At 40.6% G+C, this 18,929-nt stretch overlaps 1 protein-coding gene across 1 annotated transcript in view; it reads right to left on the bottom strand.

Annotated features, from left to right (window-relative positions):
• Window positions 1-18,929, bottom strand: part of VPS13B (vacuolar protein sorting 13 homolog B) — a 477,299-nt gene that overhangs the window by 3,269 nt on the left and 455,101 nt on the right. Inside the window, 5 exon segments of the mRNA XM_026841594.1 lie at window positions 4,857-5,106; window positions 5,756-5,858; window positions 8,327-8,503; window positions 15,075-15,245; window positions 16,172-16,348. Of these exon segments, the coding sequence (XP_026697395.1) occupies window positions 4,857-5,106; window positions 5,756-5,858; window positions 8,327-8,503; window positions 15,075-15,245; window positions 16,172-16,348 (878 nt within the window).

Genomic DNA, 18,929 nt, shown 5'->3' with positions numbered 1-18,929 from the left:
AAGAAATTGAAGATGACTATTGATGAGCTTGAGAAGGGAAAGCACGCAAGCAGGCATCAAGCTAGTTGTATGGTTTCAAAAAATGTCTCAGTAATATCATCATGGATGCTACAGCAGTATTACTAGCAAAGTAATTCAGAATAGAAATTATTTACAAAATATGACAATGAACAAAAAGGCAGAAAATATCCTAGGGCTAGACTTTGATGCTCCTTTATTTACACTTGGAGAACTGCTGACCAGTTTAATTTTTGGAGGGTTTAAAATGGATGTCACGCTAAGGGTAGCTAAGGAGCTATCTTCTGACTGTCTTTCAGGGAGCTTGACTCATGCCTCACTAGATGTGATGATATTTTCAAACAGTGCCATTGGATTCGATTTAACATCCACAATCAATGTCTTGTCACATCTCTGTACTGCAAGGCTCATTTTAAACAAACCATTGCTTATTTGAAGAAAGAATTAATATGATTGATAGATAGTGACAGATGTCACATCCAAATCAAAACAGTCCCCTCTGGGTTTTTTTTACTATGCCTTTGGAGATGAATTTGCTGCTCAGCAAGTAGAAACACTCCTGTTTTCAATCACCACCACAAAAAGGCTAAAGGAAGCAGGCTCATGAACAAGCTCTGAAGCTCAAGGTTGGAGCCTATGCCTACAAACAGTGGAAATGGTGCAATGGGCAGGGGAGAGTGTGCTTTCCATGAATGACCTTAAAAGGGAGGGAAAAATCAGAAGGCTGACTGCTGCAGCAGACTCTGGGCTAACAGTGGAGAATGGCGTCTGAACCAGTCTGGTGGCACAGAAAAATTATCTCAGGACAATTTTTAAAATTATCAGTTGAAAGGAGAGAAATACATTAAAGTACCACCTATGTACACTAGATTTTAAATTATGGCGTAAATCTTGAATGTAGATGGCTCCACACTTTTTCCTGATTTTTACTTCTAGGGAGGTAAACCCAGGGGAAGCTGGGTTATAGTTCTGCCTCCACAGTGACCGAAAGACCCAAGTTATTAAAGGAGATGGAAAGGGTGCTGGCATCCCACTCACCTACTCTTGTGAACCTATTCTTCATTAAGCCCCAGGCTATATCCCACAGATATGGCATAATTATTCAGGAGGAAATACTAACTGCACTTGGATGGTCTTCCAGAGTAACTGGGACGGTACTTTCTTCCAGATGACTTCATCTATAACCGTCTGCTTCTTCAGCCAGTTTCAGTTTAGCTTATATTGTCAAGACAACAGAAACTTGGCTGTTACTCTACATTTTTCCCTAAATGGGACCCACCGTAGTCACCAAGTGCCTTAGCCCACTCCTTTGAACAACTGTAATGTTAATAGACAGAACATTCAATGAATCAAAACTTAGTCAAGGGTTGCTTAATGCACCTGGTAGAGGAATCTTAAAGATAGCACATCCTTTCATGCTAGAAGGTTAAAAACGCCAGAATTTTTCTAAAATTCCTCCCATTACGGCTTATAAAGAATAAGCCTTCATCAATTCTAATTCTACAGAGGCTACAACACCTTTGTTGTGCAGTCCAAATGTTTATGTAGCACTGATGGGCTGCCCTGTGCACATGGACTAAGGAGATCCGGTCCTTTAGGTTTTTTTTTTCACTGCTTGGAAAAATCTGGAGACTGGTTTTCAGCTCCAGAGATGATGACGTGGAACTATCAATGAAAATCTTGTTGCTGATCATTACAAAGAAATTCTGGAGTATCTGAAATTCCAGGGCCCTTCAATTTTTTCCTGTCTTCCTGACATTATAAGCTATATACCAAGAGCAGCTGGAAGAGCAGGACTTTTGAGTTTGATGTCTGTCTGGAAGCAAGCAGTGTCTCAATTACTTTGGAAGATAAGCCAAATTAATGCTTCCCTTTCAGTAACAATGTTGTCAGTGTCAGTTTTCAAGAATCCATTCAGGCTTCTCCTAGCCAGATGGATTAAGTTATATATTGTGGAGGTGAACAAGCCATCAGGCAAACCTATTGCTGAAGGAGTCAAAAATATGCTCTATAACATCTCTGGTGATTACAGCTGCAGAGTAACTCATGTTTTGTTTCCTAATAGTTCCAAGACGCTGAGGAGAGGGAAGGGGAGAAACTGTTTTGGGCAGAGCTGAAGCAAAACTTTTGGCAATTATTTTTGTGAGCTATAAGACAAAAAAGTGGATTTTTATAATGTCAAAATGAGATGTTTCAATTTGTTGTATTACTTCTAGGAACGCTGACCAAATTAATCAAAAAATAGACATAATTTACATTTGGTAATCATACCTCTATTTTGCTAAACTCACTATAATATTTTGATTGACCTGACTGGGCATTTTCCAGCTAAAAATTCTGGCCATCTTCACTAATGTCTTCACATACAGATGTGTCCGCGCTTCAGCTGAGGACATCTTCAGTGCAACAAGATGGACTACCATTAATATTTAGGAGTTATGTCTATTCAGATGTAGGTCTACAGCTCTGAGGCTGCTCACCTACAAGTCACAGCTTGCTGCTCCTGAGGTTCCTTTTCCTCATCCCATTCAAAGAGTTTTCAAAGCTCTTGTTGGGGGCCCTAAAGGGGAGGCCCCAGCTCCCACCAGCACCAGTGCTGCACACAACACCCCAAGTGCTGCTGAACTGACATGTTCAGTGGCATAAAGGAAATTACCAAGGATGAAATTTCTCAGTCTACTAAGGCAAAAAGAATTAACATTAATTATGAAAGAATATTACTTAAATCAAGGTAGTTAATTAAACTTTATGAAGATTTTGGAATCTTTTATTGTGTAGCTGCCTTAGCATTTTAATTTTCTTATTCTTTCTCGTCTGTCTTACTTTCAACTGCTCCTCCTTAAAGGACATTTCTTTAAATTTTCATACAAATTTCAGCATCAGTGTCCGCATTCTGAAGGAATATTTTGCCAGGTCTGTTTTGTACAGCATCACTCAGCTTTTGCTGTCTTGCCATCACTCACTTTGCTCCAGCTGGCGCACAGGCACTCTTCACTGCTTTTATCATGCCATAGATTTTCACTGCATACTCAAGAGGCTGCACCAGCAAAAGAAACTGTGTACTGAGTCTGGGTGACTCAAGGCTCACAGCTCTTGGCATTGCTACACCACTGGAAGAGGACTCCCATATTTCTATCCAGAACTTCAGAAAAAAACATGTATTTGGTCCAGTACGTCCAAAGCAGGTCACATTCACTGCGTGTACTAGCACGTGTATGTGGAAACATGAGATTCTGCACATGCCATGTAGGGTTGCACTCTGCATGTACAGGAGCTGCTTGCCCAGAAGTCCTACGTATTCCCAGCTGCAGCAGCTGTGGGGACTGGACTTAGGCTCCCTGTCCCTTGCCTTCCATTCTCCCAGCCACTCAGCCTCTCTGCCTCATCACCCTCTTGCAGCAACCTTTGGGCAAGCAGCCCCTCCCCCAGAGCAGCAGCCTGCTCCTCACACCTTGGACAACCAGAAACCAAGACAAGATCCATCACACTACAGACTGGGCTGGTCCTAAAGTCAGGGTTAGGATGGGGTGAGTGCCTCAGATGCCTGAAGGAACACAAACTGTCTTCCTCTTCCCTCCAGGACAGTAGCTCTGGAGTGAGCAGGATAGTCTGGATTCAGTCTGATGTGTGCCTCCAGCAACCACAGAGCATTCAGGGATAAAAAAACTGATCTTTGCCCACTTGCATCAAAATTTAAATAATGCCTCATGTAGCTTTGTGGTGAGAGAAGGCAACTTCAGTCAACAGCACTCTGTAAGACTGAGGTTAGTGGAAAGACAATAAGTGTAAATAGAGAATTCAACACTAAAAAAAGCTTTCACAAAAAATCCAAGCGCCATCATGACACAGATGGAGTACTTGCTGTGCTGGAATCAATGGAAAAACTCTTCAGTGACTTCAGCAAAGTTAGGATTTTACTGAAGGTGCTGAAGCCTCCCCTTTTTGACATACCTCATACATCATGGGGTTTTGCATGTTCTCTTCTTGTATTTGAAACATACATTTCTGGTATAGCAGCCTATGAACTACCTGACACACTTTTACAAAAACAACTGAGACATGCATGTTTGTTTTTGAAATGGTCTCTCATATGATTCCACTTGAGAATTTAACACAATAAACATTGTTTCCCGAAAGTGTAAAAATATAACATTCTTCTACCATTAAAAGAAGATAATTCATCCAAAACCTCAATATTCAAATGGCTTAGAGATCTTTCAATATGAGGATGAAGGATTTATGCTCTTATGGGCAAACACTTGGTGCATCCAATCTCAGCAAAAAACCTGACCCATTTTAAAGTTAGTGTTTGCAGAAGAAGGAAGATCTAAGGAAGTAAATACAGCTAGCAGCCAAGCAAGACCACTGCATTAGAAGTGGCAAGATGAGAAACATGCTGAAAGGAGCATGGATCAGCACCACTGAACCGTTAAAACAGAATTCAAAGAAGAATAAAAGGAACTGTTCTTGCTGTGACTTTGTAGGCAGAGGCAGCAACGCTGGCTTGCCAAACAATAAACACCTCATGCACATGTAGTCATGAGAATCTCTTCAGAAAAGAGGTGGTGCTTACCAAGAACCCAGACGACTTCTGCTTTTTCCCTCAGAACATTGCTGACACAGATATGAAATATCATGATCAATAAAGAGCACAGAAGGGAGAAGGTTTGTTGCTTTCACCCAAAAGGCAACACAGTCAACTATGAGGTGTGTGAAAACAGCAGGTTTCCTGGTTTTGCACTTAGACCTCTGGCCTCCCGACTCAAAGATGAGTTTGCCAAAAGCATCATCATCGGTGTAACTTTATCGCTGAATGAAAATCATACTCAAGCCCTTACCTCCAAATCACAGGGCACTCTCTGCTGTTTTAGCTGCACCTTCAGCAGGTCTTTTTGCTGATCATCTTCCAGGCAATCGATTTCAGTCACGGGGAATGCCTGCTGCTGTGTGTCTTCACTGATGCTGACCACAAAGAGCACCTCTGAGGTGAGCAGCAAGCAGCCTTCATGCTGCTGGCCTGATCCACTCACAATCATGACGTCCAAGGCCATATGGACCTCCGGCCTTCCTAGAGATTGCAGCATTTTCCTACATTATCAAGGAGGAAAAACAAAAAGAAGAAAAAAACGTAGTAGTCTGTGTTATGCATTGGATCCTCTGGGACTTCTTTTGAACACTAATGTTTTTACTTAAGCCTCTAGCTATCACCTACAAATATAAAATAAGACAGGGAATATATTCCAAATCTCCATTACTGAAAGATGTAAGACTTAAGATTAGAGAATAAATGTGAAACTGTTACTTATCAAAACTCCTAAATCATTCACTGCAAAATTGGCCTAATAACCATGCTAGGTCAGCTTAATTCCCATCCTAATAGAAAAATTACCCTGAGAAGTGGCTTACAAATTCAGTGCAGAAAATAAAGCTATCTTCACTAACAGCTGTTTCTGGAGATGTGCAGAAATTTTTGGGCTCAGCGCAATGATAAATAACTAAGAACTCACTGAATGCCATTAAATAAAAATCAGGTCTGTAGTTCCAAAGCTGGAAGCAGATCAGCAGCTCGTCATTTGCAGATTGGGTTTCTATGCACTACCTTTGTGTTTAGTGTTCCTAAACAAACTGCCATAACTCAGCCTTTCCTAGGGAAGCAGCCTGTTAACTTCACCATAGGCCAGAACCTATTAATAAACAATGTGGATGTAAAAATGAGCAAGTGTCTAAATAATTTTACCAGACATATTTGACGTGGCTATTTGGAGCCTGCTCAACATGTTGATCATTTGGATGAGAGCGCTGCTTGGGAAGCTGAGAAAGTCCAGCTCCATGCAAAATACCTGTGGTAAGAGAATTTAAGTTTTTTAGTAGTTGTTTTCTACAAAACAGTTACATGCGGTAGTGATGTCATTTGTTTAGAGCAGTTAATAAAATAGTGCAGATCCAAAATGATGTCACATCTTTGGAAGTTGTAGTCAAGATAATTCATTAAATATTATAATGCAAGACTTGTGCACTTAACCCCGGTGATCTTGCATTAGCAAGAAACAACAAAAAAAACCCAAACCACTGTGTGTTCTAAAAATCAGCCATACACTTGCAATCAAGAGAAACATAATGCTCCTGAGAGGCATCATTTCAGAGTAGGATCAGACAGATCACTTAGGATTTCTGTAGAAAAAATCAAGACCATTATTAACTTTTGTGCTTAATATTAAAATACTTCCATATACGTCTCATGATTGGTACAAATTAGAAGGCAAGTTTGCCTAGATACTGTATTTAAATGTTCAGTTACTTAATCCAGCTGTTAAACACAGATCCATATACATTTATGAGATCTCCGGGGCATCTGGTTTATTGTGAATTCTTCTTAGTGCCAGCAAAGAATGGAGACTACAAGAAACAGTTAAACAGGTTTCTAAATAGATTATAGCTAAATAGATTAGCTGAAGATGATACAGTACGTATGCTTTCAGATGGCTTGTGAATTTTTAAAGATGGAGTATGGTCACTAGAAAGAATAAGTGGGTTGCAAAAAGATTCACAAATTAAGTAGTTTAAAAAAATTTTCCAAGACAGACAGGAAGTAGGTTACACAGCAAGTACTAGTGTTATGCATTTAATGCAAATTTGCTCTTTAAATAAACAAATTTTCTTTTGTCTAATTAACCATTCCACTGAAGCAAAAAACATTTTTGCATAAGGGTGTCAATAACTTAGATTCCTTTTTACACAATGGATAATAATTTAAACAAAACATCAGTGCTGAAAAAAACCCTTTAATTTTTAGCACACATGTTGATGGTAATACTTAAAAGCAGCATCCCAGTTGTAACAGTTGGCTTACCGAGGTTCTCAGCATTATGTGAGTGAAAATGTTATTTACAGATGGAGAAAGAGAGAACATGTGTTTATTTCTGTGTGGTCCCCCACCCCTCGGTCCCCCCCAAGGGGCACGGTCCCACTTCCAATCCAGTTGTGGGTAAGAGTTACTTGAACTCTTGTTGTGTTTTCCTCTCACGCACTGTCAGCTATTATTGATACAGTTTTCATGTTTTTTCCTGGCTAACTCTTTTTGTCACATGCTCATGGAAAACATGATGTCTTGTACACCATATCTGCAATGAAAATTGTCCCTCTACTGTTACAAGTTTCTTGATAAAGACTGCAGTGGAATTAAATCTAGAAAGGATAATGCCATGGGCAGCAAAACCAACACACAGGCAGCTGACAACAAACAAAAGTCTGATTTTACCGATATGGGTTTTACACCTATGGGATGCAGAGGAGAAGAGGTATTATTTACACTCACACAAACAAGATAATTTGAAAGAATTGTAATAACTGTTTCATTATTTCTTTAAATAGATTGCTTCAAGGAATGAGTTCTGAATGTAATGGGAAGCATGGAAGCAATACCCTATACTTAAGCCCTAGAAGAACTACTTGTATTCTAATGAACACATCACAAACATAAATACTGCTAGTGATTAAAGGCTTACATCTTCAAGATTTGTCCGGTTTAATTAGTGAAGCAAAATTATTGACACATTGTCCTTGTACCAACAGGTCTCCCCGCTCTTCTTCCCCGACTCTCCCCCCACCTCTTTTAAATAGCCAGACAAACAGTTTTGATTTATTGATACTGCAAGAAAAAAAATAGTGTATTTCTGTGTTGTTTTTTTTTTTTTTTTTTTTTTTACAGTATGTGGTTGCCCAGAAGTATTCACATCAGCCTGAAAGGACTGCCACTGCCACTAAGTGCTCAGTCTAGCTGGAAAACCCACCTCTGGTTGTTAAAAGGTTACCTGTGTATCCAAAACTGGGACTGTCTTCTCACAACTCTCCAGTTTAAAGGGGATGCTCCCACTACATGACTCACTTCTTTCTCTGAGGAACATAACTCTCTGTTTGTGTAGAAATAGCACAACTCTTTCCTTGCCATAACAAAGCAATCTCAAAATAACGCTCTAATTGGATATAGTGTTGCTCTAATACTTTTATGTCAAAAACCCTTTTGTAAGCACATATGTTTCTGTAACTAATTCTACTGTATTCCAAGAATTACTTCATGCTTTCTGCATTCTGTGTTTCTGTGGCAGTACAATGTGGATCGGTAACGCGAGAGAGAAGCACAACTTGATGGTTTTTAAGAAAACCAGCACAACATTTGTAACTATTCAGCGATGGCATTTCTAAACCTTTCTGTAAGTCACAGCTACTGAACCAAGTAAGAAACACAGCAGGTTGTATCTGAAGAGCATTTTAAAATTTAAATGGGGATGTTGGAAATACAGAAACTCACCGTAACCTGTCTGGGAGACGAGCTCAGCTGCACCTCCGATGGGCTTTGTGAAGACGCCCATGATTCCTTTCCCCACACCCGAGATGACCCCTCTGGCTTTATGCCCAGCTGAAGCTTGGGCCTCAGATACTCGCTGAAAATTCTGCATTGGCTGATCCACAATCCCAGCAATTGCACCTGGAAAAACAAGAGTCCCCAGTAATTAGTGACGATTAATACCCCAAAATAAGCGGGAATCTCTACTGGACCTGAACGTTGCTTGGATTACAAACTGTACCCCACCCTTCCCATACAGCCATTTAGCATAATACCTTAAATTTTGACTTCTTTTTTTTAATGTATTTCACTTTTTTAAACATTCTGATCACTTAACTTGACAGTACGTTTTCATCTTTCAACTACTTTTGCTAAATGCTTTTGCTGAATTAGTTTAATTTAGCTCATTCTGTGTTGCAATTCTGAAAATGTTTGGCTTGGAATAAAATCCACCAGTTTTAGAAGACTTGAGCTGCAATGGAAATGAGATTTTCACGTAAGCCTGAGATTGACTTCATGAGAATAAAAACTGCCTGTATTCAATAGATCATTTTTATATCCTCTTCCACTGCCAGAAATGTTCATAAGCTAATGCAACTTTTGATTTATTACTAAGATTAGCAGAATTAGACTTTGAGACTTTTTGTTACTTTTTTGTGAAAACGATCATATTTTACTTTAATGTGCACGGGTCAAACTTTTACAAGTGACACAGTGACCTTCCCAGCTTTTAGTATCAACAGAGAACTCCAACTTAAATCTTCCTAAATGTAAACAGGTATGTGAGGTGGTACATTTCTTTGATCTTAAGTTTACTCTAGCCACTTAACCACAGACATGTCTCTAGTTATTGTAATTTTGATAGATAAGCTATTTGGAAATCACTAAGAGTACAAGGATTGGACAAAGTGACATCAGTTTGAAAACGGTCTGCCTAATCCGAGGTTCTTTGCTCAGTGAAAAGCAAGTTTGCAGGCTCCTTGGATAGCTCTCACTTTGCACCTTCCGTTGCAAATATCAAGATTAAACAATTATTTAAGGAGTAGGACCAATGGTCACCTTGGTAAGCAGGCATTTTTACTGCAACCCAGACATCTTCAAAGATCCTGTTTTGTATGTGGAAGCAAATCCAGACATAATTCCACAGATTCGGACAATCACAGCTGAGGTATTTGGCCCCATGTGTTTATCAGCATGACATGCACTAGTCAGCTAGCTGCTACCCAGTTTTCAGATGGTTTTAGTTACCGTTACTGGATAAATGGAGAAGTTGCTGACTTATAACACCAAGAACTAATACTGTACACTGGTATTCTGTCCAAAGAAAAGATGAGGATAAGAAGCAGCACACACTTTCCTAGATCTCTGTCCCTGGGATATCACCTATCAGCAATTCATGAAACTTGCATCCCCCATAAATGCCTCCCTCTCCTCTTAGAGAGATAGTATATGTGTATCCTTTATTGATAAGTATATAGTATTTCCCCAGAAAATGGTGGTCTAATTTTAATGTGAAACCCAGCTTTTATTGAGCTCACTCACTGAAGTTGAGCGTGCAGCTGAACGTTCACCCTTTGTACCACAAAGGCCATGAAGCTTCCTTAATGCCATGCCATGGAAATTATACAATTTTCAATTGAAATCTGTTTCATTAGTACTTACCAGCTGCTCCTGCTGCTTGACTAAAATAATACCCCAACATCGCATTATACAATTGGGATTGTTCATCCAGTCTTTTCTTTTGTACAATTGTGATGCATGTGAAGGCATAAAACAATACTTGGTGTTCTGCTAAGTTACAGTATTACATTACCCTGTGACCTCCTTCACCCTATCTATTGAGGTCATCCACAGCATCTGCACTTTCAGAACAGAAGTTACTGCCTTATTAAATGTAATCCATCTAAGTCCTAGCACTAGTAAATTATTTACTGCAATACACTTGAGCAATGTTACAAGGTAATAATAAATAAGAGCCTACTCCAAAGGACCTATGGTATGCTCCAGGCACTTCTCAGTTGGAATTAGGCCCAGAGGACAAGGAAACAGAATGGAAACTGCTGTGACCGTGTTATATAAGATTATTTATATAGTACCCCAAATAATATATAGCTTAATTAGCCAGTTGTTTAGTACTTCCACACTTGCTGTTATTCTGCCATTTTATGCGTGCTCCAAACTTGTCCATGAAGCCATTCCATACATCATCCTTTTGCAAGTCCCATCTTTCTAACTGCAAAAAAAATATAACCAATGATCTCCTCTTCCCTCTCTGCTCACCCTTTGTAATCTCTTATTTCAAACTGCAGCTCACTGACATAACTCCTTCATGTGCTGTGGTCATGCCCGCAAATCACCTAATAAACTATAACCTTACTCCTTTCATTAAGGAGTGGCTGGTCCTACCACCCTTGCACAGGGAAGGCAGAGCTGTTCAGCTCCTTTTCTGTATGCATTATGCGTGGGCAAAGGTAAAAAAACCCCACAAACTGTCAAAGGCTGAGCAACCTCAAAATCCAGCAGCAGTGAGGTAATTGTGACACACACGTGAGGTTCATGGCATCTCCTAGCACCAGAAACTACGTGAAGCAGATGTCCCCTGCGTCCATGTGGATTTTTTCTTTCTAACATGAAGTTAGTGGCAGGAGTACCATGCTGGATGGACTTAAAACAGGTCTTTCCCCCAGATTTCAGTAAGGTACCAGGGAAGGAGAGCACTCTCATTCCCTTCCCACTCATTCTCATAAGTCTACAGACAGCTACAGTGTACTAATGCTGTCACTGTCCCTTCTCTGCAGTGTTGCCTGCTCATTATTATTTTTTCTTTAAAGTGAAACCATTCTCCATTTTTCTCTCCTTCCTTACCCCAGGCATTCAATTTTATATGCATGTCCACATATGTACACACAGATTATGTATGTATAAAGAAAACCTCAATAAAATTAAACACCAAAGCAACAAAACAAAAACATATTCTTCCATTACTGGACCAAAGAGGTTCCAGCAACACCGTAACATCTGCTAAACATCAGCTGGGGTGCACTCTGGTTAATATATGTTGCTCAGTAACCATAAAAAAGATACTTTGATAACTACAAAATTCAGATAGTTCAGAGTACATCACTGTATTACTCCAGGAAGAATGTGATTACAGGCAGCAACTGGTTTGTGTACGGACTGACAGTGTTTGGTGATCGTAGCACAGCTTACTAAACTTAGCAAAGCTCGGGTTGCTTGTAACAAACTTTTTCAGATCAAGAAATAACTGGAAAAAATCCTCCACCAGGAGAAACTGGCCATGAAGCTGGAAGCTAGCCGAGTTGAAACCATTTGGCTTCCTTATCTTTGTTGTCCTTCAGGACTGTGGCAAAGTGTTTCACACCAAAAATACAGCTGAAGTCTAGTCTCATCACAGCAAACATGACATAAAAATACAGCTAAAAGGAAAGAGCACCTGTTGGCATGCATTAATAGTTTTATAGAATTAGTGTGTGGAATAGCACACACCTTCAGGATTAGCACTGGTTCTTGGTACTGTGCTTGTAGACAGGCAAACACAGAGGGACCTCAATTCAGTGCTAGCTGCACAGCAAGAACAACAACCACCACCACACTTAATAACAAAAATCTGAGCTTCTGAAATCCAGGATTTAACTTCTCTAGCACTGCAGTTACACTGTCAGTCAGTATTACTACCAATTCACTTTCTCTAAAAGTAGGAAGGAGTAACTGAAATGTCGAGCACTTTTGCCGTTGCAAAAAATTGCTTTCCTAATAGTTGTCAGCTTTTCGGTTACTCATAAGTGCTCAACTTCCCAAAGGGAGATACTGCAATATATTTTTCACCAGGACCAGTAGTTGAAAATAAAGTCTATAGTTTCAATATTCTCTGTAAACTATTATTTTAAGCTTGACCCTGTCATGCAAAATGCAAAAGATAGTTCCTTGGTGGGGAGTGCTGATCATCTAAATATTTTAAATGCAATTTCACTGCATTCTTGTCTACTCATATAAAAGAAAAAAGACACCTATCATAAGTTTTTGCTTCTTTTCACACACAAATGACCCAGAAGTCTCCCCCAAACTAGAAAAGAAGACCACAGCCAGCCAAAGATAACAATCAAATCAAACAACACCCTGACAGTGCTTGAGTCATTTAAAACGAGACAGGACAAAGCACTTAAGAATGTACCACAGGGAACAACTTGCACTGAGGAGGAGACAAGAGTACATGATTTTGGCCCTGATTCAGCAAAGCTCTTAAGCACATGCTTAAGTGCTTAGCTGAATCAGGGCCACCATGAGCCAGATTTTCAGAAAAATCAGAAATGCAAGTCTTTTTTTCTGCACAGATACTGCAGAGTGTACTGAGGGCTCCTACATGCCTGTGCCTAGGCACAAAATCTGTATTTGCAATTCTTGTAAACTGGCATGAGTCAGGTGACTTTTACAAACATGATAGTACTGTGACTATCCTAGAAATCTTTTTCACACTTTTCAATTTTACAATTAGACAGCCATATGGCTTCGAAGGGTCTTGCTCTCTGCATTCCTGTGCTTATCTGAACTGCATCCTTGTGAAGGAAAATAACATAGCAGCTCCACTTCATTTTGTTATGTATGAAGAACCTGGAAGTGTTTTTAAAAGAGTAAGCTTGATCATGTTTACTCTGAACATGCCGGTGAAAGAAAGCAGCACAGTGATACCTCTCCCTCAACTATGACTGCTTTTTTCGGGAAGCCACAATATTCTTTAAACTAAGTGGTTAGGGCAGAACCAGCTTTCTGATACTTTTGTAAAGACTGAAATGTAACTCTGTTCATAATTTAGGTCTTGACACAATTTACATGAATGCTGCTCAGTATACAGAGAAAATATGCTTTTTTAAGATCAGGTTTAAATAAAAAAAATTGTGCCTGATACAAATTCAGTGACTATTTCCAATTCTTCCCTTAGTGAGAGGTTCCTTACTTGTCAAGTCCAGCTACACAGTAACTGTAGCTATTTATCTGGGTGCTTTGTTGTCTCCACTGCTAAAACAGAGGTATTTAGCAGAGAGGAAACTAAACAGTAACAGTGGGAGTAAGAACAAGGTCCTGGCTTGAGGAGGAGCTAATATGTTTTAATGCTTATATGAAGCTCTAAGTTTCTAACATGAAGTCTGATTTCTTAGGAAATCAGAGACACTAAAATTTTAACTCTTTTTCAGTTTTGTTTTTAACTCGGGCGTACTCCTGCAAACAACAGAAGCCTTGCGCGCAGGGAGGCGCAGGCACAGCGTATTTGTGCATGCACGTAACGAGTTCCCAGCTGTCCTGAACCGCAGAAACTTTGCCTTGTTACAGTCAAACCTACAAAGTTTTGTTCTTTACTTCAGGCTGTACTGCTGTTGCTTTTTGCTCTGAAGGGCTCTGGTGTGTCAGTGAAGGGGATAGCCACCACATTATCTTGCTGTCTCATTAATAACTGAAGCAAGATCACCAAACAATTTCACCAGCACATATACACCAGGCTGACACAGTGCTTCTAAAAGTATAATCTTTCATTCAGCTACTCAACATGACAGCCCTTAGCCCAATAAAACAAGAAGGAAAAATAAAAGCTTCTCCAGACTGCCTTTGATTCGCAACACCAGTAACAGCTTACTATTGGGATAGTAGCTACTAATACATGAAATTTCTCCTTTATGCACATTTCTCCCAGGACACTCGCTTGCTGGTTTACAGGCATTATCAGATGACAGTGCTCACATCATCTAATGTTATTGCTTAAAATAATTTCCAGTAACTTAACCCAAACTTGTAACATTTTTACCACTTCCTCTTTGGGGCTTTCAGGGTTGTGGTTGCAAATTTAGGAGTTGTGTACACTACTGAAGATTAGGAAAGAGGACAAATCCTTTCAAGCTTCAGCTCTTCTAACCTTTTGCACTGGACTGCTTTTGGTCACTTTGATCTCTAAGGGATTCATACTCTTTAATACATACAGAGGAACTCTGCCAAACAATACAGTTCTGCATTCCTCTGCTGTGTGACAAGGAGAAAGAACCTAGAAAATCCAGCTCCTTACTGCAAAACTTCTCACAGACGTTTTTTTCCAGTGCGGATTAGTTTTCAAATTTTTAGGTATTATTTTGAAATGGCGAGAGTAATCTTCACTTCTAACCAAACCACTTGGCTGCTTGACGAACACAATTACACTGAATCAGGATGATCTGGGTCTCTTTGTAAAAGCAGAACTCCTCATCAAAGCTTACTTAACATCTGCACTAAGTTCAAGTGGTTTTCAAACAAAACCAAGAATCCCCGATACCTACAGTACAGCAAAAACAAGCAGGTTCAGAAGGCATTCCTAAAACTCACTGGAAAGTAAACATGAGTGTGATGACGTCTTTGTGCTGACTTAGTTACAAGTCACCCTGTCCAATGCAGAATTATTCTTCTCAGATATACATCATGTACCAATGAAAATGCTATTTCGCAAAGAGAGTGCAAACTTGTTCTATATCTGCAATTATTTTATCAGCAAAAAACATACACGAAGTCACTAAACCCTGATAAAAAGAAACAATATCTTATACATGCTGTGAGGCTATTTCACAGGAAAACACCAAAACAAACAGAATTTACAATTATAACTCACATAGAAAAGGCTGGTGAGCAAATCAGAAATCAGTATTATCACTGAACTTGATATTTAGTAGTACATTACCTAGAAGGCTAATGCCTAAACGGGAGAGCCCCTGTCTCAGTCCTTCTCCCAGGCTCTCTGGAAGTTGCCTTCTCCATTCTTCTTGTCTGTTGTAATGCTCCTCATCCAGTGACAGCCTATCCATATTCCGAGCAAGACTTGTTGCCAGATTGGTAATTGACGTCAGTGTACCTAAATACATGGAGATATATATTTGAGTCTGGATCAAAATGCTTTAATTTAAAACATGGAGACATTCTATGCCTCACTGCAATACTGAGCTTACGAGCAGAACAGCAAGTCAATTGAAAAGTCGCCCATGTGTAACATGCTTTACTATTTGTTAAGCATCACCACACTGCTTCTATGGTCCACGTCATGCCTTTTACATTAGCTTGCACCAGGTCTGCCTGGCCCGTGGAACTGTAACTCATCCGAACATCCTTCCCCAGTTCCCAAACTTCTGTAAGGTTAACCTAAATGGAGCAGGGGGTGATGGAAAGGTAAACAAATATTTACAGAAGGAGCCCGGGAGGATGTCTCCTGAGGGAGCCCGGAGCAGGAGCGAGGGGCTGGGAATGCTGTGCCGCGGTCTCTCCCGGGCGGCCGAAGCCACGCGATGGCACTGTTTATACAGACTTCGCAAAACAAAAGCTGCTTCTGTTCTCAGGCCAAACCAGCCCTGCTGTCAAACCCTATCCACCTACTTACACAGCTATGACAACTGTATCTACATTTTTTTTTTTTTTTTTTAAGAAAAAAGAAATAATAAATATGATGAGGCGACAGAGTGTAGAATTTCTGATGGTTAGCAGAAGTACAGAACACCTTTAATATTTCTGCAGTTATCACACGAAATACTGGCTGAGCCAATCTCCATTTCCCACTGGGAGGTTTAAAATTCTGAAGTTTCTGAAACATTCTTATGCACTGTAGTTAAGCGGTGATCTGTTTAATACATAAAGATGTTATATGCGAGCTTTGTTACCCTCCCAGCATTTCGCTGCAGCCCAGCAAGCCAAACAAAGCTGCAAGCAATATTGTTTAAAACTTTAACACATCCTTTAACAACACATGACAACAAAGCAGTAGTTGGAGCAACAAAGTGAAAGCTCTACCTTTGGAAATGTGTTTTACAAATGATGTTGTTCCTCTGGAAACTCCACTGACAAATGCTCCTGGGCCTCTGGTCAGCCCTTCATAGGGGAGCCTAAAGAAATCGGCTATGCCATTCCCTATGCTTCTCACCAGACTAGCGGGGCTTCCAAGAATTTCCAATGACCCGACAACCCAGCCTGTGTGGAGGAACAAGACACATGTTACGACTGCAAAAACTGCAGAAGCAGCAGTTGTGAAAAGGTTATTCCTTAATTATCTTTTTCACACTAGAATTCATTGCATTATGAACTTCCTTTGAGCAAAACACAGGAAATAACTCATCCACTATGAATTCAGAAATGGCAATCTTTCATACTTCGTAAATCAAAGAAATCCTTTTGGCAAACTCACAAATAGCTTTAGAATGACTTCCTTTCAGGAGCTTCCCGTATTTCTGCTAAAAGTGTGCTAGGGAGGTGGATGCTAAAGCCTCACAGATACGGAGAAACAGGACTGCAATTTCAGATTGTTGGGTTGGTTTTAGACACTGTAAGGCAGCATTGTGATTTTACATCCTTATGTGATAGAACTGTGACAGAGAGTTTACACTGATACAATGTACTGCTTTACAGGAGTGTGCAGGTCAATTGCTTGATGGAGTGTTAGGAAAGGGGATGCAGATTTTTGACAAGTGCTTAAGAAGTTATTTTAAATCCACCCCAACCCTTCTAAGCTGATCATTTTCTTTCAGAGTGCAGTGAAAGCCAGACAAATGTCTTCTGCTCAGTACAGTTGTGTAAACAGCAATGACATCTACATGCTGATTAGGTTACTCATAGGGGAGTATTCCCTATGCATATCCCAGGAGAGGTATCTGCAGATCTGGTTTCCTATATAAACGCAGGGTTGCCAGCAGCTTGCTGGATTGCCGAACGCGCAACAATCTGTTGCTGGAAAGCTGTTTGCAGGTCTTGTCTTTCTCAGGCTGGCTGGCAGCAGATTTATTAGGGAAATAGTGCTGCATAACTTTTTTTTTGGCAGCCCAGAGAGAGCGATTCAGAAACAGCAATAAACGTTAAATGGGAACTGCCTGGTCTCTGAGCCCTGGTACCATGCGTTTCAACTGGTACTGTCAGAACGTGACAAGGTATGACAGGGCCAGAAGACTGAAAGATGGACAGGCTGGCCTCCTGCTCTCCCACCGAGGGCCCTTGATCTGCGCTGCCCTCCTCATTCCCATCTCATCACTGCAAACTCCTGCTATCCAGATGCTTTTCTTGTTTTCTCTTAACCCCTCCCAGTCACTCCTGTGGAAGGCTGAATCATGAAACTGAACAGAAGAGAAAATGTTACTCATATGAAATGAATTAATCTCATACTATCATTCTAAGCTCCCGGAAAATCTACTATTCTTGTTGAATCTGTCCCACATTTCAGCCCTGGCAGGTTGAGAACTCCAGTATATGTAGTATAAGAAAATGGGAACCACAGTGGACATAAGGGAGAGAGTGGGATGGACTATGAAAACAAAAAACAAGCACTACTGGCAATGTGACGAGCAGAGCAGCAATGAGCGCTGTGGCCCCATGGTGCCTGCCCTGGAAAGGAGCATCCCCCCTGGCAGTCCTTCCCTGCTGGGAACCAGGGGAAGCCAGCACTCCAGGCTGGGCCTGCGACTCCCTTGCTGCAGTATTTTTAATAAATTATCTTTGCCACTGTATGAAGTGATGAAAAGCTGGAGGGGCGGGGAGGCATGTACAGATGGAAGAAATGCTCTTTCTGCTTTTTCTGATCAATAACATTGCAATAATCCCACACAGCTTTTTTTTTTTTTTTTTTTTTTTTAAATATTATTGGCATTCCTTGCCCTGAGGTGGAAAGGGGCTGCAGGGCACTGTGTCTTTGTGCCTTGCTGCCCTGCAGCACCCCAGCAGGCACTGCCAGGCCAGGACATGGGAGACCCCAACTCCACTCACCTGTTTGGCCAGCGAGTGTGTTCATGAATGAAAACCAGATTAAAACCAGGAATGAAAACAGTTAAACACAAAGATGAGGGGTTACCTGGTATCCTGGGGATGGGGTGTTTCTGTCTGGCCCTGGCCTGTGGGCTGTCAGTTTTGGGAAGCTCTGAAAGGAACGTGCTCACCCTTGGAGAGTGCATGGAAGGAATGAGCAAACTGCAGCAAGGGTGACCCTCCTTGGCCAATGCTCAGAGCAACACTAACGGCTCCTCACTGCCGGCATGGACCACCCAACCCAAGGAGGAAGGCGTGGGAGTAAATCAGGAATAGGAGAATGATGAATCAGGAATAATCCCTCAATTCACAAGATCTGCGCTGCATTTTATTTTGCAGCAATATAGTATCATGTCAGGTTACCATTTTCCAAAGTATGCTTAGTAATTATATCCACTAATATGAAATAATTATGACTATATCAGCAGAGAGCCACTGCATTTTCTTTATAGGCAACTATAGTGTTAGATCTGGCTGATACCAGTAATATTTTAAAATAGAATTTTATTAACTTTTAACTAGAAGCCATCTTAATTAGAAAAGGATGGGAGATTTCCATTGCAAGCTTTGCTAATGTGAGACAAGCAATGCTAATCAGCATATCTGAGCAGAGCTCTCCAGTAATACTTACGAGACACAAATTCTGGCTGCTCAGTATGTGGGGCAGCCTGACACATCCCCTTTAGCAGGCTCTGGGGAAAATCCTGCCCCCTCCCACAGGGCAGCAATGGTCTTGCACACAGTTAAGGTCAAAAGGAGGTTA

Source organism: Athene cunicularia (genome assembly GCF_003259725.1).
Source record: "Athene cunicularia isolate RWA chromosome 2 unlocalized genomic scaffold, athCun1 chr2_part1, whole genome shotgun sequence".
Lineage (NCBI taxonomy): Eukaryota > Metazoa > Chordata > Aves > Strigiformes > Strigidae > Athene > Athene cunicularia.
The sequence above is the reverse complement of the archived record's forward strand: the minus strand, read 5'-3'. Positions and strand labels throughout refer to the sequence as shown.